The 23,005-nt window shown below is 43.1% G+C and overlaps 1 protein-coding gene across 1 annotated transcript; it reads right to left on the bottom strand.

Moving 5' to 3' along the window:
- Window positions 1-7,237: 7,237 nt before the first annotated feature.
- On the bottom strand, window positions 7,238-20,405 carry LOC142490144 (survival of motor neuron protein-like). The gene is made up of 9 exons (XM_075592010.1): window positions 20,216-20,405; window positions 16,267-16,338; window positions 15,512-15,640; window positions 14,783-14,983; window positions 12,183-12,338; window positions 11,781-11,852; window positions 9,288-9,398; window positions 9,082-9,156; window positions 7,238-8,266 (listed from the first exon to the last, which is right to left on the bottom strand). The coding sequence occupies exons 1-8, from the start codon at window positions 20,264-20,266 to the stop codon at window positions 9,106-9,108; spliced, it is 843 nt and encodes a 280-aa protein (XP_075448125.1). The 5' UTR covers window positions 20,267-20,405; the 3' UTR covers window positions 7,238-8,266; window positions 9,082-9,105.
- Between the last annotated feature and the right edge of the window lie 2,600 nt (window positions 20,406-23,005).

Raw genomic sequence — 23,005 nt, 5'->3', positions numbered from 1 at the left:
CCAGTGTTGGTGAACTCACTGGCCCTAGTAACCCTCGTATAGAGCGATTAGCTAGAGGTTGGTGTTGTATAGGAACGATAGTAATGCCCCGAATACTGGCCTTGAAGAAGCATACTCGCGAAACGCGCGCATCGGCACCACGCAGTCACGTGCACGCGCAGAGCCCTCGCTCACAGACGCTGACTCTATGCAACTAGGAAAAGTCAGCGTGGCTCGGCTGCTGCACAGCTACTGGCTCTAAACAGACCTGACAATCTTGTGAGCCACTATAAGGGAATGATCTAATATATCTGGCTCACTACTATCTATATTAAGGGAATACTATCCTGCTATTAACCTACAACTACATTGAGTTAAAGGATTCTACTTTGCAAGCAAACAGTATCCAATCCAGCTATTAACATCTGGAGTGCCAGTTCCTTACCATATATGGAGTAGTACTACACCAATTAGCGAAAGGTTTTATATTATTAACCTGCATACTGGTCCTACAAGGTGCAGTACTTAGCAGTTACTCCTTATTTGATCATACAGGAGTTTCAGCAGTGCCCTCACTTATCAGTAATTAACCTCCTGAGTACTAGTGTTAACTTCAGATCTGTATACTTCAGATCCCAGGTTCACACGTTATAATATTACCGTTCATTCCTTGCACTCACGCACAACTAATCCTAATTGGCATCAGTGAACATCATTTGGTGCACAACTACCTAGAATTGTACACAATACAATCAAATCTGTATAACTGGCTGCAGCATCTAGCAGCACAGTAACAGGTTCTGTGTGTCAGTGCACCAATTAGTACTCAATTACTGTGGCATTACATATATGGTCATTACTATCGTTCCTATACAACACCAACCTCTAGCTAATCGCTCTATACGAGGGTTACTAGGGCCAGTGAGTTCACCAACACTGGACTTTAATATCCAATTGACACTCCTCTGGAGTAACTTACCCCAAGAGTCTATAAAACACTTGGTACTATTTAATAAATGTTTTAAACCCCATTGTTTTAACAAAGTTTTTTGAATAAATATGTTTTAACTCATTCACCATCTCACACAGGAAGAGAGTGCTATATAGGGGTTCTGTTCGTCTTCAGTATTACCACTATTTTGCCCCTCAAAGCACCATTCCCTTCACCACAAGCTGTAGCGGGGGTAGCTAACAAGTGTAAGAGATATGTAGCTTAGTTGTAAGTTGTGACACCTTTCCAGAGATATAATAGGTCTTCACAGATTAAACTATAGTGTGTAGACCTTTCAAACCCTTACAGGTTTCTTCTTCATGCGTGACTTGGGGATAAGAGAGATGAACAATTAACATATACCAACATGAAACATAAAGATATCTCCTAATCCTGGACCCAGCCATATACATACCTGCTCTCGTTCAAACCTCCCATTTAATTTCATACCTATTCCTTGTTTTTCTTCCTTCTCTCTTCCCTTCTCATTTGCCCTTTGGAATGTCTGCTCTCTGACTAACAAGGTTCTGATTGTGCACAACCTCTTCTGCTCTCATCCTCTTCATCTCTTTGCTCTAACAGAAACCTGGCTCTCACAACATGACTCTGCTATGGAGGTTGTCTCCTATGGAGGTCTCTTTTTCTCACACTCCACGTCCTGATGGCCGGGGTGGAGGGTGTCTTCTCTCCTGCTGTCAATATAAGCTCTGCCCTATGCCTTCATCTCTTTCTTTTAGGTTCATGCTATCCACCTTCTCAACCCTCTCTCTGTGCACGTGGCAGTCATCTCCACAAACCACAAACCTCTACAGCCTCTACCATCTCCTTTCTCTCTGATGTTCCTTCTGACTCTCCTATCTTTTTACCGGGGCACTTCAATTGTCACATTGATGATCCCTCAGTCTAAAGGGCATCTCACCTCCTCATTTGGTCTCCATCAGTGGGCCAATTTCTGCAGCTACAAGGATGGTCACTATCTAGACCTGGTCTTTACTAAAAACTGTTCCCTTTCTGATTTCACTGTCTCCCTCTTTCCACTCTCTGACCATCACCTCCTATCATTCACCATCACTCATTCCCCTCCTACCTGTTCTATTCACTACTCCCGAAACCTTCGCTCCATTGACCGCTCGGCTCTGGCATCCTCCATGAACGTTAACCTCTCCTCTCTGTCTTCTTCCTCTGAACCTGACCGTCTTGTCAACTCTTTTAACTCTATTTTCTCCTCCTCTCTTGATCTATATGTCCTCTTCCCATTTCCAGAACACCTATCCTTTTAACCCATGGCCTTGAATAAATTCACAAACACACTTCCTTCACACCTACACTTGCTCCCCTGAACCCATTTGGAAGAAATCTCACACTTAGGCTGTTTTTCTGCACTATAGATGTCTCCTCTCCTCTTTTAACTCTGCTCTCTATAAGGCCAAACATTATTTTTCCTCACTCACAAATCCAATCCATTACTCCTTTTCTCTGTATTTGACTTCCTCCTCCAGCCTTCTCCTTCCTTCACATCTCCTCAAGCCTTTCATTTGTCCTGGGCCCCATGATTTCTGTTGGCGGCCTTGCTCTCCCCCGTTACATGATACTCATTAACTCACCCACTGAGGCTAAGGCCTGGGACCCGCTGCGCCCGGCGGCGCGGGCGGTCGCACGAGCGTTCCCTACCAGCAGGGGAATCCTCCCGAGCCGGTCCCGGTCCCCCCTGGCTGCACAGCTCACTACATGCTGTGACGCGTCAGCCGCTAGGGGATTCAAGAGAATTGTAATCCCAAGCGTCGACGCGTCACGTGGTGTGGCTGTGAGCCAATGAGGAGGGGAGGCTTCGAGAGGAGGGGAGGCTTCGGGGAGCGGGGAGGAGAGTGTGGAGGGAAAGCAGTGCGAGTGCCTGTCTGTGTGTATGTGTGTGTGTGTCTGAGTGCCTGTCTGTGTGTGTGTGTGTGTCTGAGTGCCTATCTGTGTGTGTGTATTTGTGTGCCTGAGTGCGTGAGTGCCTGCCTGTGTGTGTGCATGAGTGCCTGTCTGTGTGTGTGTGCCTGAGTGTCAGCATGTGAGTAGGGCAGCCCGCAGCAGCTCCCTCCTGCAGCCCGGGAGCCCAAGCCCGTGGAGGGAGGGGGGGGTAGCGGGTCCCTCCGCTTAAACCACGCCCCTCCCTCCCACTCCAGCCCCGCCTCCCGCTCCCTACAGACCGCATATCGCGGTCTGTGTCTGTCAGCGCCCCGCCTGTCTGCAGTGCGGGCACGCTGATTGAGGGAGCGGGGCCTTAGCCTTACTTACCTTGAATCCACACAGATTACGGCACAGCAGCTGACTTTCAGCTACTCCTGTTCACAGCGGATTGCTGCATATAGCTGATCTTGGTAATCTTTCGCCACCAAGGGGAACCAACAACATTCATACCAGATACTACGCTGGAATGTATATCACTTAGTTTTATTGGATATATTATATCACGCTGTATCTGTGTCTCATTTATTTTAGTTCTGGTCTATGGACTTATTAAACTTGGATTTTAACGTTTACACTAACATAGTTCTCCACCCGTCAGGGACGTTCCTTATGCCATTTGGTTGCATTATGGGCACTTAACCCTTTAGTTACTCATACTTTTTCATATTACTGGCAGCGAGTGCATGCTATTAGGGGGCTCTCGTTCCTCGCCCAGTCTTCATCTCTGAGGAGTATCTAGGACTTTGGTATTTTTTTTTGTCCACATATCCCTCCCATAATGCACCCTCCAGCTCACTCATTATTAGGAAGCTGAGTGGGTTCTTTCATTTCTGTCTTTATACGGCTAACAGGCCTTCCTTCCTCTCAAAGTTCTCCTTTGCAACCTATCCAAAATTCTGCTGCTAGAATAATTTCACTTTCTCCCAAAAGTCTCTGCTCCTCCCCTGCTTAAAGGCCTGTCCTGGCTTTCCATCAAGTTTTGGATCACCCACAAAGTTCTTCTTACCTTCAAAGCTCTCCACTCATCTTCTCCTCCCTAGATATCAGCTAAGATCTCTCCTTATACCCCTGCTCATCTCCTGCGTTCTACCCACAACTCTCTCCTTTCACCTCTACTGCCCTCTCGCTTTAAAACCTGTTTCCCCTCACTGTCCCTTACATGTGGAGCTCCCTCACACTAAGTATACGCCAAGTACCTTCCTTCCCCACCTTTAAGGCTAACCTTAAAACTCACATCTTAAAGGATGCGCTCCAATAGCTTAGACCAGGGTTGCGCAAAGTTTCAGCGCTGCGCCACCTGCCACCGCTCCAACCCCCCTTGCCTTCCTAGAGCATCAAATGACGCTGCAGGGTCATGTGATGTCATCACGTGACCCCGCAGTGTCATTTGACGCCACAGCAACGCGTCTTCTGCACCATGGTAGGAAAGAGTAGAGAGGCCTTGCACTGTCCCCGGCATTTAATTTAAATGCCTTGGGGAAGAGCAAGGGTCCTCTGTATGCGCCGCGCCACCCCAAAACAATCTTGCGCACCCTTTGCTTAGACTCATGGCTACTGTCACACACCCAGTCATTCCTAATATTGACTTATCTACTGCACTATTCCCTCACCTGCGGTCTGTGTAAATTTACCATTATACCACTTAAAGATTGTAAGATCTCCGGGACAGGGATTTCCTTTCCTATTGTCTAACCTTATTTGTTGCACTTCTTGTACTATAATTCCCTGTACTGTATTGTATGTCTTTATTTATATAGTGCCAAAAATGTACTCAGCGCTTCACAAAGAATACAGTACAGGGAATTTTAAAAATACAATAAGTGCAGCAAAAATCAGACAATGGGAAAGGCAATCCCTGCCCCGAAGAGCTTACAATCTAAGAGGTTTGAGGAGAAATTTACAGAGACAGCAGGTGAGGGAATAAGTGCTGTAGATGGGTGTGCTTGACCACAATGGGTGGTATTAGTGACTGTGGGACAATAGCCATAAGTGCAGACTATTGGGATGCTTGATTTGTTGGGCAAGTTTTAAGGTTAGTCAGTGTTAAATGAAAAGGTTAACACCATTTACAGGGGAAGCGATGGCAGGGAGGCGTGGGTAAGATCAGGTGTGTATGTCTGGGTATTGCCTCTCTTGTAAAGTGCCAAGTACAGCTGTGGGCACTATATAACGATATACAAACATGAGTAATTACAAGAAAACAAGTATAATCAGGTCAATTTAGCAATAGTGTGCACTGTATATAGACAGAGATACAACTAATGGATAAGGATATGAACATATTCAATATGAATAAGTAGCCATATAAGCAACTATATAGTTTTATACATCACTGTCACGAAAGCACACAACTAGTTGCAATATAGAAGGTAGAAATAGATTATTAATGCTTGCTTTACATCCAGGTCTACACTCCATGGAAACAAGAAAAAGTGGGGAAAAAATATCTAAGACCCCAGTCAGGAAAAATATTTTAGCAGTGACATAGACGTAAGAATTTCCACAATAGGAGGCAAAAAACAAAAGACGGAATGCTTATTAGATATTGCTTGGTCCAAAAAGGGTTGTCAGAGATTAACTTAAAATACTTCTGAAACTCTCATGTATAAAAAAGGGAGTGGTGGTGTCATGGAATGTTATTTGTTACCTATTAAAGTAGGAAAACGTGAATTATTATGTTTGTTTCTTTTAATAAAGAAGTTTTGTAGTATTAGATAGTGACGTTTTTTGTTTTTATTCAACTCAATGCCATTTTTAAGGTGTTTTAAAGTATCCTTTGATTTCTATAGCAGGTTTGCAACACTTTTCTTTTTGGGATAATTTGTTGCAAATGTTTCCAGGAGTTTGAACTGTAACATAACTAACTCCCTGATGAAGTGTCATTTGACGCAAAACGCGTTGAGGTTTAAGTCATCACGCTGTAACTACGTCAGACGCCATGACGGACGCATAACCTCCATCCACAAGGACGCCAGCTGTAGTTCTTGGACACTGAAGCGGTTTAGGTTTTTTCCCTTATACCATCAAAGACTTTGTCTGGGACCTGTTCATCTTAGGACGTTATACCCGGCTAGGGACCCCTGTTGAAAAACACTATTAACCAGTGGCAGAATAGTTTCTTCTAAACTGTGGTGTTTGTCAACTCATTCTAGTATTGATGTTTAATAGCCATTAATAAATCATCGCTACCACCTGTGATGAAACCCTTCCGTTCCCACAAAACTCTGGTGTGTACCCAATCCAGAATAGCGACCACCTCCAATTGAGCGTTTTCTAGCCACCTATTGATTCGATCAGTGCATGGGTCCTTCTTTAGTGTTATTGGATTCATTTTATTTTTACTATACACATACCTTTTCACGGGACAGAAAAGCCAATTTAAATGTAAAAACCCTTGTAATGACTTACAACAGGTCTTAACACTGCCCTCTTAAATCTCAACCCTCATCACCAAATACATACATAAACCCTCCCCTTTGTTCTGCCCACGTCAACCTTTCCTCCTCACTCCCACAAAGTCTCCCGTGCTGCCCCCTCTCTGAAATTCCCTATGATCTAGATAAAAAAAAAACCCCTCTGAAAACTCACCTTTTCAAGGAGCCAAACAGCAGCCCCCTTAGGATCAGCTATGCAGATGGACGAATCCTCCTCCTCCCCCCCTCCGTCCATACCCCCAAAACAAAATCCTAATGGAATCAGCTGTCGGGCTGGGCCATATTCCAACCCGAAATACTTTATCCTACAAGAAGCAGCCACTTTACATTCGTGTCAACATTGTCCCTCAGATTCTCTCTAGATTGTACAGCGCTCATGAGAAGGGCTCTCATTACCTTTGTATCCGTTTGTGCAAGTGCCCCATTGTACCGCGCTGTGGAATAGGTTGTTGCGTTACAAAGTCAACGATCATTGTACTCCCATATAAAAGGGAGAATTCACTGTTATCTGTATTGCATCCCCCTTCTGTTAACCACTTATTAGCCCAGACAAAAAGTTTTCCTCCGAATACACACTGTGATCAGTCATGTTAATCTCAAAAATCAAAGATAGCGTTGTCATGATCAAAGCTATACACCAGCCCCAGACAGGGATAGAGCCAAATGGATGTGCAGTAATCATACGCTCCAGGTAACATTAATGTTGCAAATGTTCAGCATAAAAACATTGTTGAACAATGTAAAACGTAAATAAAGTGACAAATACGTCTATGTAGAGAGCACTAAGGAGGTCATCTGATACAGTATGTTTTTTATTGGTATACCAACTGACATGATTGTGTAACAGAGCCCCTCAATGTATAAGAAAAAAATCAAAATGTTGACGAAAAACGTAATTTTATTGTTTCCTTATTTTAAAAAAAAAGTATACTTATCAAAATAAGTAAATTTAAGATGTAAAAGGTTTGACAGCCTTATCTGGACCTTCTTGTATCATTCATAAAATGGTTTAAACTTTATGGGAGAAAAGATTAGTAGTCTACAAACTTAAAATTGATATGGTGTGACCCTTAACATTTGACCCAAATTATTCAAAATATTAATCTTCTTATGTGACCTGTAGATGCAGATGAACTAAACAAAAAGGAGATTATTAAAACATTGTGAACAACTAGAGAGCTCTCAATTTGTCCAATGTTATGTCTATAGCCAAAAGCTGGAAGGCACCATGACAATCTGTAGCCTGTTTACTATTACATGGGTCTAGAAAGTGATCTGCTCCCGTCTCAAATACTGCGCATTGATTTTTCCGCACACAATTTAACATACTGGTAACTAAACATAGTAACATTTACGGCTTCGTTTGCATTGTCGGGAATGTGCCACAAGGTGCCACACAGCTTAGCAATGTTTCGCAGAGGGACATTCCGGCCGTATGAAACATTCGCTCCGGCTATAATTAAACCTCTGAAGACAAAAAATATTGTGGAGCCCCAAGGTACATTAAAACAAATGACTATATTTCACCTACAGAAATCATAAAAAATAAAGTTTCTGAAGGACAAATATGAAATCTGAAGAAAAAAAAAAAGTGCTCTGTACACAAAGATTTTACATTTCCTGTTAAACATAGTGTATAAGACAGATGAAATGATTAAATTAATAACAATGAATAGGTTACTGGGCAGCATCTTAAACAGAAATATATATAAAAAAAATGCAATCTCAAGCTATGGCAAGAAAAGATAATCTTGAGCAATGTTACAGTTTCAATGATCGGGGTAACCTGTAACCTACAAAATAGCGAGATAATTCAATGTAGAATGACAGATGAGATCCAGAAACTTGTAGTTTTCATTGTTCAGTCTTAACAGCCCAGAAAGACATGTGCTCTCCCTAGGAGAGATGCCTGCAGTTGGGAAAAAATAAATAAAAAACAATTATAGCTTTGCATAACTAACACACACACACACACTAACACACACACACACACTAACACACACACACACACTAACACACACACACACACTAACACACACACACACACTAACACACACACACACACACACACACACACACACACACACTAACACACACACACGTTGTTGCGTATGCTAACATACAATGAATAGATAACCATATACATCACCCAGCACTAATACCACGATTCTCATCTCAGTTCTCCCTGAAAGGTCCCTGCGAGGACCGAAACGTTAGCTATGTGGATAGACTGAAATACTATTTTTCCTGTAATTTCCCTGCGTAGTGCTACACTTGTCTTCTAGTCTGATCCCCCCAAAAGAATAAGGTTTTTTTGGGGCTAGGTGATCTATATATAGAAATAAACAGCACCGGACATTGTGGGATATTACTATCAAAATGTACCACTGTGCCCTCCCTAAATGCACAGTTATTAACCCATCGTGGAGCAGGAGCTGATGAACGTGTGATTTCTAAGGATTGATTCCAAAATCCCTAAAATCACATTGCTACATTTTCACTTGTGCTGGACAAGTAGCTTTGTCAAAGCTCCGAACATTAAGACAAATGTATAAAAATTCCGTTCTGAGGGAGAAGACTGTTACTTGCCCATGGTCACGAAGAATTAACCTTGGGATCTGAAGGGGGCTTCCTCGCTGTCAACGGCATCATGTTACCACAGAATCATACTTGCCCCACATACTCCATGCTATGTATTTCCCCATAAGATACTGGGATACTTACATGTTAGTGAAGGTATGTTTGATGTTACTTCTGATTAGGGTGTTTAGCAGCTTCCATCCGGCTCTGTTTTAACCCCTATAAGAAAATACACAGAGCAGGATTCCCTAAAATGTTACACGCTGGGACTGGTAGACTTAGAAAGGATACAGCAACAGAGAATAAGGGAAGATAGGAGATCTAAGCAGAGTACATGACTTGCAACTTACCAGGTAGTAACCAGTGTGATACCCACTCATGTACCACGAAATTAACATACTTCCCAAAGCATCTTCATCTTCACAGGTATCAGGACCCATTGGAGGGGGAGGCGGAATCAGCTAAAAACAGAACAGAACACAGAGCTAAGAGAACATGGGACCATAAATCGTCCCCTCCACCATGTTCCTATTCCAGATAAGCGTTTGTAAATATTAAGAAAAACACCTCATCACTAAACTGCTTACAACAACATGTCAAAGTAATTTGTGCCGATCTGTCCTGAACATGACACAAAGGAATGCATATCTATATCAATTCTTGAACCATAATAAGAGAGTACAGAATCCAAGAGACAAACTGTAGAAACTCCAAAAAGAGCCACTCAAAAATAGGTATAGCAAATTACTAATTATAATATTTATTGAAAAGTCAAAGATCCAAAAATGGACAAACCGTAAAACCAATTAAAAAACATATATAGTGTCTAAACCAGATCAGTACAAAATAAGACCAAATGTATGCGGCAAGCAAAGAGAAAACAGGGTACTAAATAAACAGCATGAGAAGTTGAATGTAAATGAGAAATGCTGCAGAATGTTACTGGTGCATAGTAATCCCAGTGACCCCTACAAAACAGGAGGGGTTCAAGAGAAACCTCTCCTGAGTAGAGGGATGACTATCCAGCTGTAAGCAAATGCATGAATCTAGAAGCAAAACCATGGTGGAACATATGATCAAATGGTCACAAAATATAACGCTATATGGCGAGATGTAATACAAACCAAATTGGTTGCAATGATGTGAAAAAGCACAGACTGGTTATAAAGGAGTACCGGAGCGTTAGTAAGTCCGTCATAGGCAAAATATATGTTTCAATCGATGGCTGCTAGTTTGTGGTCTACAATCTACATTTGCTGTAAATAGTGGCACCCCAGAACGAACACCGAATCAACGGCGCACCACGGTCACGGTTTACTTGTACGTCAATGAACAACTGCTAGTTCACGATCCGTGGTCAGCGGTGGCTGTAAATAAAAGCACCCCAGGGCAAACAAAAGAACCGCTTCAATGAACGGCTGTTACTTCAGGAACTGTGGTCAGCGGTCTACGATCTGCAGAGTGCTATGACCAAGTGAAGGCCCACCGGGAAAAAACCACCAAATCCACTGCGCACCATGGTCATAGTTTGCTTGCGACTGATCTGGAACGTAGGAGGCGGCGGCGCAGATCGTAGACCGCTGACCACGGTTCCTGAAGTAACAGCCGTTCATTGAAGCGGTTCTTTTGTTTGCCCTGGGGTGCTTTTATTTACAGCCACCGCAGACCACGGATCGTGAACTAGCAGTTGTTCATTGACGTACAAGTAAACCGTGACCGTGGTGTGCCGTTGATTCGGTGTTCGTTCTGGGGTGCCACTATTTACAGCTAAATGTAGATTGTAGACCACAAACTAGCAGCCATCGATTGAAACATATTTTGCCCATGACGGACTTACTAACGCTCCGGTACTCCTTTATAACCAGTCTGTGCTTTTTCACATCATTGCAACCAATTTGGTTTGTATTACATCTCACCATATAGCGTTATATTTTGTGACCATTTGATCATATGTTCCACCATGGTTTTGCTTCTAGATTCATGCATTTGCTTACAGCTGGATAGTCATCTCGCTACTCAGGAGAGGTTTCTCTTGAACTCCTCCTGTTTTGTAGGGGTCACTGGGATTACTATGCATCAGTAACATTCTGCAGCATTTCTCATTTACATTCAACTTCTCATGCTGTTTATTTAGTACCCTGTTTTCTCTTTGCTTGCCGCATACATTTGGTCTTATTTTGTACTGATCTGGTGTAGACACTATATATGTTTTTTAATTGGTTTTACTGTTTGTCCATTTTTTGATCTTTGACTTTTCAATAAATATTATAATTAGTAATTTGCTATACCTATTTTTGAGTAGCCCTTTTGGAGTGTTATGGTTCATTTTCCTTTCTGCTCCTGGGTGCACCGCCTATAACATTTATTTTTAGGTTAGATAGGTTATTTAATTTATTTTTAGGTTAGATAGGTTATTTAATTTACTTTCTACATGGTACTAGAGCTCTTCTCAGTTTTTTCTCTACATCAATTCTTGGATGGAAAAATGTATGCATCAATATTTTAAATTAATCTATTTTAAAAATGAACTGACAAAAGAACTGACTTTTTTAAACAATACTTTTTTTTATTATGTTAGCTGGTCACCACAAATTAATCTACCAAGTAATAAAATTATAGCCAGTGGGCAAAGCAAGTAAAAAAAAGCAGTGTACAACGGTGCATTTCAGTATATACATAAATGTGCTAAATTTCCCTCAGGCCCGAAAGAGCGTTTTATACAATATATCATGTAAAAAATTAATTATGTGTAATATTAAAAAGCGATCCCAATTAAACCTTTCACTATTTGTATAAAGGGACTGTGACCAACAACATCCCAATGCTAAATTCCCATGACTTACAGGGGGTCCCGCAGGAAATGGTGGGGGCCAGCCAGCCAGGAAGGGAGGGGCTTCATTTGGCTTCTCCCCATACTGCAAAAAAGAAATACAGATTACATTTGTATACACTGCAACTAGGAAATGCATGTGTTTAAGATCATTACTCCTTCCATGCCAAAGGGTCCTGCTTTACAACATGCAGCAAGAACTGTAAGGTTAGCAACTTTCAAGCGAGAGAAGCAGGGACACTAATGGTTATTAATCAAGCCTACTACAAAAGCTGCATTTGGCTGAAGCAGGCAGTGGTGACAGGTAGCTAGAAAACTGTTTTAGCTCCGTCCATCCTCTGACTTTCCTCCAGCGGAGGAATTCAGACAGACCTTGTGCTGTAAAAGATATCAAAAAGTGTCTTAACATTCTTACCCTGCCCAGGCCAGGCACAAAAGGAGGTGGAGCAGGGGGGAAGTGGGAGTTCCATTGAGATGACTTTGCTGTGGTCCGGTGAGGATGATTCTTGTTTTCAGGGGATCTGGACGACATGTCACTTTCATCTGTTGAATTCTGATCTCCATTCACATCCTGGGAAAAAAATAACAGGGTGTAATATCAGTGGACAAGTGTTGCATTACTAGAGTAAATGGATAGTCTACCTTTAATGGCAAATGTTACTGTTAATTATCAACTGGACATTAAATGTAAGAGAGAATAGTATTAGCGTCACACTATACAAAAAATAAATAATATTTATCAATAAACTTTATTTTTCTAAGTCCTGAGATGAGTAGAGATACATAGATACATATATACACATACACACGCGTGCTACCTTCAGTGAGATAGATACATATATACGCGCACTACCTTTAGTGAGATAGATACATACACACACACACACACACACACACACACACACACACACACACACACACACACACACACTACCTTCAGAGGTGTGGTTCCCCCCCCCCCTTTTGCCATGTGGTTAAATTAAGCAATATGTATATTGGGGTTAGCTGTATATTGGACACCACATTTGCATGTAACTAAATAGATGACGAATGATTTATCACAATTTATAAAATCGCGAACGTCAAAATGGGGGCCCGATCCAAGAATTTCACAAGTCAAAATTATAACATTTGCAAATCCGTTCCCCACATTCCCCACATTCATACATCCCCAACTGTTTGATCCGTGAGGGGAAGGTCATGGTAAAGACACGGGGACAACAGATGTCCTAGTGGTTGTTCCCTCACTGGGATACAAATTGGGCGCTTCTGTATCATGGGTACCAGCCAAGTCTGCATCCAGGCCCAAGACCTACCAGCGTTTCCTCAAAACATTACAGATGGCACCAAATTCCAAACTAAAATTAGTAAAAAACTTAGGGGCCATATCTTTGCCTGTGGTAAAACGCACCTAACCAGCATGACTTTTTCTGCCTTTATATTTAAAGAGGATGAAATAAAACTACCACACTTTTGATAAACCTGTTCCAAAATCCACGCTGAATAGCCACGTTCTCTAAACCATTAAATCTGATCGACAGCAACCCCCCCCCCCATTTTTAACCTTTCCTTACTTTAGGCAATCCAGGGGTCCTGCACAATTCAGTCATACTGCTTCAAACTCCAGGGACCCAATGGTTGCTGATAAATATACATCTTTTACATGTTGCTAAATTATAAAAAGGCTCATCAACAGAAAGCCGCAACACCATCGGCCGGCTGCTGGAGCCAAGGCTGACCCGGCAGCCATATTCTTCTCCTGGGCAAGTATTTTTGTCTGGGAGATTTAAAGGTTAATTTTAACCAGCAACCGGGGAGTCCCTGAGAACAAGAGCGGTGCGGTTGAACTCTGCAGGGTCCTCCGAGATATACAAAAAAGGTAAACAAATTAATAATGTCACCCCCCCCCCCAAAAAGAATGAGCAGCACAGAGTGCTGCTTTAAGTACTGTAGCTCAGGAGCCTGGAGTGTTCCTAGAACTAGCACCATCGACCTGGGGCAAGTCACCAACTTTGCTAAGGCCCCTATTAAATCCCAGGGAAGCGGCGTCACTGCATATTGAATCAAGCCCATGTCTCTGGCATCACAAATCAGATTGCGACCTGCCTGTAAATTAAACTATGTACAGCAAATAAAGTTAAAAATGCTCATAATAAAAACCGTATTCAAACAATGAAGGGGAAAAAAAAGTTTTAAAAAAACCTGCTGCTATGTCCAAAGAGACGTTTCAAATTTTCAGTGCAAAATTAGAGTTTATTTTTGGGGAGTTTCTACAGTTTCCCTTTATATATTGAGGAAAGATTTTTTTTTTTTTTTTTTTTTAAATTAAAAAAAAGGTTTCAGTGTTGGTAGGGATTCAGTGTTGGTAGGGATTCAGTGTTGGTAGGGATTCAGTGTTGGTAGGGATTCAGTGTTGGTAGGGATTCAGTGTTGGTAGGGATTCAGTGTTGGTAGGGATTCAGTGTTGGTAGGGATTCAGTGTTGGTAGGGATTCAGTGTTGGTAGGGATTCAGTGTTGGTAGGGATTCAGTGTTGGTAGGGATTCAGTGTTGGTAGGGATTCAGTGTTGGTAGGGATTCAGTGTTGGTAGGGATTCAGTGTTGGTAGGGATTCAGTGTTGGTAGGGATTCAGTGTTGGTAGGGATTCAGTGTTAGCACATTTTTGCCTGTTACATAGTCACTGTATCTTGGCCATGAAAATCACACTGACAAATAGCAAAGGCAACACCTTATTCTATTTTGTCCCTACCTAAAACGAGAAGAAAAATCTCCAGTTCCAAATTTACAATGATTAGGACTGAATTATAAAGTGGTTTTGTTAATAATAATAATTTAAAAAAAAATCACAATTCAAGATTAATTGTTTTCACATCACTTTCTCCAAGACCGAAACGACCGAGTGATTTTAGAACAAGGTATGTGATCACAGGGAAAAATGCAAAGCAAAGGCCATTAGCACAAGAGTTTTTGATTTGATGGGAAAATACAGTGGGGATTCCTCTTCAGATTTCCTACCTGTCCTGGATCCCTCTGATCACTCTCTGCTTCAGAAGTGTCCGGGAGGAGCAGGTCGGACAAGCCTTGCTGCTCGGTGTTGCCATAGCCTGTATAAATAACCATGCAGGTCCCTCTTTTTGTATCAATGGCAGAGATGGTAGCTGGGTAAACACTGCCGTCCTCTGACCAAACTGCGTTGCACAACTCTCCTACTCGCCACTGGAAGATAAAGATTGGTACAAGTCTTGAACTGGCTGAGCCACAAAGCTAATGCTATGTGAAGCGAATTAAGAAAAAAAAGAAAAGAAACTTAGCACTATTTTGCAAGTATAATAATAACCTTTTATTTCATATAGCGCTTTTCTCCCAATGGGACTGAAAGAGCTTCTCAATTACAATATAGTGCGCAGTAATTAGCATTGTACATAGGATTATACAAAAACGGGTCCCTGTCCAGATGATTTTACAATCTGTGTTTTTGGTGCCTGAGGCACAGGGAGATAAAGTGACTTGTCCAAGATCACAAGGAGCCGACACCGGGAATTGAACCAGGCTCCCCTGCTTCATACTCTCAGTTTCGCTATCAGAGTCAGTGTGTTTACTCTATGGTTAATATAATAGGTTTGTTCTGAGCACAGGTGTTTTATGTCTATACAAACAAAATCAATAATTGCCTTTTAAAGGTCAAGAAGCCCAGCAGCATGTAAAACACAAGCAGAAAAGCTAGACATTTCCATTACAGATCACCTTTTTTAAAGGGGCTGTGTTACTCTTCTTCCTGCATTTGTTTTTCTTGTTATTCTTTCTTTTGGTGCCAGCATGTTTTTCTTCCGGTCTCTTGGGGGCAGCCGTACATTCTCCGTTCTTCAGAGCTTTCTGCAAGCGCAATATAATTCAACAAAAGTAGCAACATAAACACCAACAAGTGACGCTGCGGAGTACGAACGCTCCATCATCATGTACACATTTTCTCCCGACAAAGCAAGAATAGTCTTGCAAAACACGTAGAGCAGAGAGCAGAGACCTTGGAGGCAGAGGCAGCCATTCAGGCTGTCAGCCGTTTGCTGTAACAGCTGCTGTGCCTCCGAAGGCACAAGCAGGGAAACCCACTAGTGACGTAATTCCACCGTCACGAGGACGCCGGTGCAGCCGATACCTCCCAGGCCACCGACTGCGTGGAGCGGGACGCTGATCGGAGGAGACTGGAGAGTCGTGGCGGGTCCCTCCCGCTGGGGTAACACTACATGCTGTTTTAAAGCTACCTGTTGGTAACTGCATCCAATTAAAATTAGGCTTTACACTATTAGGGGTGTCTGTGTGCTCTTCTATCCCCTTGTTCCCATCTACACATTTGGAGTCACATTATCTTTCCAATTAAAAATGGATTCGCCCCATGTTCCATAAATTAGTTTTTATTCAAATGTTTGAATGCCGCTTTGACCACTGCAGACATGTGCAAAATAAACAAACCACACAAAATAAAAGAAAGCAAACATTATTACCTTAAATGATACCACCGCCTTATCATACGCTTTGATCAATGCCGTATCGTCCCAGATATCCGAGTCGTCACTCTGGGGAGGGAACGTTTCAGTTTGTGAGTCGCCATAACAAGAGAAAGAGCAGAGTAACTTCTGTGACACCTCAAATCCCATCTAAAAGCTGCAAAGCCCCATAAGTTGCTTTTGTAAGTCGCATGGCTGAGCTCCTGGCATACAACAGTGTGGGATCAAAGCGAATACCTATACTTTGCTTGCTCATTTCCAAACCTAGTGTACTACTTTAATAACTAAAGAAATATAATTCAATAGTAACTATAAAGTTAGTTATTACTGATGTTAATTTAAGTTTATTATCTATAAATATACTTGAAGCACAGGCTATTCAAAACAGGTCCAATAAAAGCAATTTCAGCTAAAGTATATAAAAACACAAAACACCCAAAAATGGGGTTAAACTCCACTAATCGGCAGATTTTTTTTTTTTTACACAAAATAAAATTATTGTAGCAATATCCATAGAAAAACAAATTAAATATCTTAAAGCAGCAACCTCTTCTGGGAACATCTATATTTTTCTACTCTTATAGGGGTCCTCAGTACTGATATGTAATCCCTGACCTGTCTTTTTTTGTTCAATTTTGACACAAAAATAAAAATATGGTGGTGCATCACAAACATGGACGATAAGAGGCCACAATATCAGCCGCTTTCGCAAACCCTGACCCAAACAGCCATATTGTTTCCCCCAATTAGCCTGGATGACTTACAAACACTATAAGGGTATTGATAATACAATAATTAATATATTTTTTTTAAAAATACAAAATTAAATGTTTTGTAAGCTTTATAATTTTACTTTTTAATTATATCCCGTTTTGGTAGATGAAGCAATTACTTTGTAAACACTAGCTTTTTATACCAGCTTCTTGCCCCAAATGCCTACATCTGATGCTCCCACAAATTCACAAATATACACTGGTGCACACAATCTAAACAAAGACACACTGATGTGAACATGCACATTGATATACACAGACCCACACATTACATACACATATAATAATACATACATATAATATTGTAATCCTGGGTTTTGCTTTTTGCTTATATATGAGTGCCATCTCCCTTCAAAAGGAAAGCACTGTGTCCATAAGGTGCCCCAAATATTAGACGCTTTCTGCTACAAGAAGCTCGAGCGGACTAATTACCTACAAACTAGTAGGTAGACAAACGAGCCATGGCCGTCTCAGTCTGTCTCTTCCCAGCCCAGGCAAGAACAGTGCATGTAAACGCAACCTGCAGCACCGTGATTAATGATGAGCAGGTTCCAAGAAGGATGATATGTAGCAAAGGTATAAAATGAAAACGCAACCGTTCGTTTGATTTAAACACTGCATTATAAAAGCATGACGTGGAGCAGGGCTGCACAAACTGGGGGGCGCGGCGGTTGCAGCGGTTCCGTTCTCTTCCCCCAAGGCATTTAAATGAATGCCGGGGGATCGCGTGAGACCTCTGCAACGTCACTTACCTTGTCTTCGGCGGCGCGTCACCATGGCAACGTGACGTCACACTGCGGCGTCATTTGACGCCGAGAGCCGGAGATAAGGTAAGGGAACGCAACAGGGAAAGATTGTGCACCCGACGTAGAGCAGAGGTGCTCAACTCCAGTCCTCAAGCCCTCCCCCAAACAGGTCAGGTTTTCAGGATATCTTAGCTTCAGCACAGGTGGTTCAATCAGGGGCCTCTGAAGCAGGGATATCCTGAAAACCTGACCTGTTTGAGGGGGGGGGGGGGGGGAAGAGAGCTTGGTCCGGGCCCTCAAACATGCAAAGCATACACACAGTTATATTTGCTTTTAAGTTGAGGCTTTTAAAATCAAATGTAGTCTCACGTTTTTTTTGTTTCAAACTTCACCACCCATCATCCTTTGCATGACTTATTCAGAGCACAGCGCATTGCATCAGCAACCTATTACTAGGAGTGCTGAAAGCATTTGCAATGATCCCATTAACATATGCCCAGTCTGTAAAACACAAATATCCCCATGCAAGTATCTCCTTACCAGGGCTGCACTTTATAGTTACGGGGGATGGACGACTCTGCTATAGTTCTTTATATTACCCTATTTCCTCGATTCTAAGATGCACTTTTTTTCACATGTCTGAAATCGGGCTGCGTCTTAGGCTTTATCCCAGCATGCTATTGCAGCGCCCGCTGTGGTGGACGCTGCAGGGACGAGAGCCCTCCCCTCAATGGCGCCGGGCCCGAGGGGGGGCCGCAGCGCTGTGGCGAGAGTTTCTCCTGCTCTCAATAGAATTGGGAGCAGGACTCGTGACGGAGCACTAGGCAACGCCCCCCGGTGGTTCAGCCAATGAGGGCAAACCTGCTGGGTGACGTCATGGCCGCGCCCCCCTCACTCCCTCCCCCAGTCTCTCTTCCTGCAACTCACTGCAGACCGGGGAATCGGCTGCACGCGCCGCCAGCCTCGCGTGCGTGCAGCGGAGGCACTGGGACCTTAGCCTTAGAATCTATGCATTTAAAAAATTTAAAAAAAACAAAAAGTCTACAGTACCAACCCCCTCTTTTCACTTAGCAGGTTTCAGGAGAGGTCCCATGTCAGCGGAGGACGAAGAGGGCGGCGGCAGGAGAGGTCCCACGTCTGCAAATGGTTGAAGATGGACAGCGGCCGGGAGTGCGGCAGCAGGACAGGTCCCAAGTATGCAGGTAAATGAAGATAAGACAGCGGGCGGTGGCGGCAGGAAATCATAATAACAGGAGAGCTGAGCAGGAGCAGAGCGGCACAGGGGAACGGCTTGGGAGGTGCACACTGTAACCGGAAGTTAGATACCGGTCAACTTCCGGTGTTATAGTGTGCACCTACCAAGCTGTTCCCCTATGCCACTCTGCTCCTGCTCTGCTCTCCTGCCGCCGCCTCTTCTTATCTTCATTCACCTGCAGATTTGGGACCTGTCCTGCTGCCGCACTACCGTCCGCTGTCCATCTTCAACCACCTGCAGACGTGGGACCTCTCCTGCCGCCGCCGCCGCTTCATCCTCCGCTGACATGAGACCTCTCCTGAAACATGGCAAGTGAAAAAGTAATTTTCCTTAATTGTAAGGGCCAAAATCGATGGCGCGTCTTACAATCAAGGAAATACGGTAAGTGATCTGGACAAATTAAGTGCAACAGATGGGAGGTTCATGCAAAGGCCACATCAGTAAGGAAAAAGGAGCAGCTCTCGCAGATAGTGGTGTGGCATTCATTACCAAACGTTTCGACCAACGCAGTGTACCCTTTTCAAGGTGAGCAGCTCCACTGCGTTGGACCGAAACGGTGATATTAAATGCCACGTCGCTATCGAAATGTATCCGGGAGAGCTACTCTTACTTTACGGCTATTGTGGACCTTGCTTCCCGAGTTCCAGCACCCGCAAGTATTGATCAGTCCAGTCTTTGAGCGCACGTCTACCGTTATATATAGGCCCGTGCAAAGAACACGGATGGAAACCCGGAGCACATACGCATCAGAGAGGAAGGTGTGCGAGAAGAGATGGGATGAGCACACACAGGAAACATATATGCAGATAAGATAGCACGCTATTTTATTACAGCTTATCCAGGGGTAGAAAAAAAGTGCAACACCTTTCCTGCCAGAGGGGCCAGCACCGCATTGCAATTCTCAGAGCTTAGAGTGACTATATCTCTACATAGGAGGGGAGTACACTAATGGAGAAAGAGTGATATTGTTTTTCCCCTCATAGTTTTGTATTTGTAAGTTCTAAATACAGTATAATCCGTATAAGGATGTGTATTTGTGTCCGTTTAGTAAGTTGCGCCTCTCCTGAAGTCAGGCCCGGTTATACTCCACTAAGCAGTGACGTCACAGCAGCCAGCCCGGCTCCCTGGGTGAGTGCGGGGCTGCGCTGACTGTCTCCTGCGGCTCACCGTACCTGTCCGGCTCCGCGTCTGAACAGCGCAGCTTCATCCTCCGCGCCTGCCATCAACACGCCGCTACCGCCGCGCGTGCACACACGCACGTTTTTTTAATTTTTTTTTACAGCGACCGCCCGAATGTTCCTTGCGACGTCATAGAGTTGCGACATATAAACCAAAAAGCCTTGGGTGGGAGGCGCCTTGTGAGGCAGCTGCCGACGGCCTCTCCCGACTCACGTCAGCCAATCATCGTGGACGGCACGCGCCATAGCACGCGGGCGCTGCCAGCCCTCTTTGTTGAAGGCTGGCGCCATCTGTAATGTGGGCAAAAAAAAGAGTCAAACTTATAAAAGCGTGAAATCCACACGGCAGAGACGGGAATCCACGCGATTCATTAACGCAGCAGCAGTAGTAGTTAATGACTGTTATGTGAGAACTGGCCTTAGTGCCGGACAGGTCGGGTATTCTGGCAGCTCAGCCATATTTGTAATCATTATCTGGAGATGTCTGCAGTGCACACAGATAGTGAATAACTGCTGTTTGATGATATAATTTCCCTATGAAGTGCTGATTATGTATCCCAGCTCAGATAAATATTACACAGTTATCATTTTATTTTCAATGCACCTGTGAGTAAAGTGACTAGTAACAATTTCTGGACAAACAATACTCGGCTATCACCTTATGTCACTAATGAATAGAGCAGAAATAAGACTGAAGAATGAGAAGAAAATATCTGCCTTAGCCCAGTGTAGGGGGGAGAGGTGTAGTCGCACAATTTGCCATTAGTTCCCTATTCAACTCGCCTTTTTTCACCTCAATTACATATGTAATGGTGAAATTAACCGGTATTTGAGTTGGCATTTTGTTACTAATGGTAATGAAGCATTGTTGCTGTTGATGCCATTTGAGAACTTCTAAATCAGTGTTTTTCAATGGGTTTCCTGAAATTGTCAGATCATTTGAAAATTGTACAAAATACTGTACAGAAGAATTTACAATGCATTTGATCCCAGACACAGTATTAGGGTTGGGGTTCCTTACAATGCATCTGATCTCACGCTATTAGAGAGGGTTGGGGTTCCTTACAATGCATCTTATCTGAGATGCGCTATTAGAGAGGGTTGGGGTTCCTTACAATGCATCTGATCTCAGACACAGTATTAGGGAGGGTTGGGGGTTCTTCAGAATTTCACAATATAATTATAGGGTTCCTTAACCAAAAAAAAGGTTAACAAATCCCCACTGCTCTAAATACTAATATAACTCAGCCCCAATCTCTTAAACTTTGAAATTGCAGCAGCATTCTGCTCTCTACGATCTGAAGAGTGATATATTACTATGCTTTTCAGTCTTTTGGGCCTACCTTTTAAAATATCTTACAACTGCAACACCCCCCTTTATCTCCTTTTTCATATTGCCAAAGGAAATCAAAGTACCTAAAATATTCAGGCCCCACTTAAAACTTTTTGTGAAGCATCTTTGGAAGTTGCTTATTGCGTGTTTAAACATGACGGAGGAAACAATACTTATTAGCTTAAATAATGCAGCTTTTGGTTAAAATGCATAATTCCATTTCAGGGCTGGTTTTACGTAATTGCATGTGTGGCCATGCTAGGGCACCACACACCAAACTATGGTCAATTACATTAAATTGTCACAAAATGAGGAATTCAGCTTGCCTTGTTACTTAGATTTACTTACCCAAACTTTTCCAAGGAAAGTAGGGACATTCAGTCATGATTCCCAGGTAGCCGTAGGTTAGGTCCACCTGTAACCAATTCTGTAATAGCAAAAAGTAGATAAACCCTCTAATACCTTTGTATGTCACTAAATATACACTCAGAAGTTACTATCAGTTGGCACACTTCTAAACAAAAAGAAAAGGGTACCTCAAATAAAACCAGATAGTAAACTCGGGTTGCTCTGATTTCAGACACGCTATTAGAGAGGGCTGGGGTTCTATATATATATTTATATATATAGCCTGGCCTTCGGCAGCTATTGCTAATTCTGGGCCTTTCCTCTGTCAGTCCTGTTAGAACAGGCAGTGGAAAGGTTAATTCCTTCAGTTGGCCTGTTTGTGAGTTTCAGCTTGATGTGTGTGTGAGCCAATCGGTATCCAGCTTTGAGTTGTAATGAATCAAAGTTAGGCCTCGTTCAGGGTGCTGGCTTCGGAGGGAGGGCGTGCTGCCGTGAGAAACAAAGTATTCAATTTGAATACTTGTTGTCAGGGTAGCAACTGCCCTGTCTCCGAGGCCAGGAGTTGAAGCTGACTACAGTTTCAATAAACGAAAATTTCGTTTTTTGGAACTGCAGCAGCGTCACAGGAACCTCGGCAGCCAATGAAATCATTCTTCAGAATTATTTCATGACTGCAACTTGGATACTTACCCTGCCGTGTGTAACCCCGCCCCCTCCCCAACGCTGAAAAGTCTGCTGGGGGATAAACACAGATCGCCCAGCAAACTGCAGCACTGCCTCCCTCACGCCCTCCCTCCGAGTCCTGCAGCTGGCACCCTGAACGAGGCCTTAGAGACACTCCCTGAGGATATTCAAATTGAGACGTGTCTCCAAAAATATAGTATGTCAGTTAGTTAGTAGGAGTAGGAGAGAAGAGATTGAAGAGAGGGGACAGAGAATCGTTCTCCCCCTCTTGCCCCACCTGGGTAAGGAGGGGGGGGGGGGAGTTAAGCTGCCATGAGCAGAAATGCAGAGAGCAAGATCAGGCCTATGATGTTCTGCTGTATATGCTGCTCTGAATAAAGAACCACAGAAAGAAGCTGCTGTGTGTGTATCACTGTTCC

Source organism: Ascaphus truei, chromosome 1 (genome assembly GCF_040206685.1).
Source record: "Ascaphus truei isolate aAscTru1 chromosome 1, aAscTru1.hap1, whole genome shotgun sequence".
NCBI classification, from domain to species: domain Eukaryota; kingdom Metazoa; phylum Chordata; class Amphibia; order Anura; family Ascaphidae; genus Ascaphus; species Ascaphus truei.
This window is presented reverse-complemented; position numbering and strand designations above follow the sequence as displayed.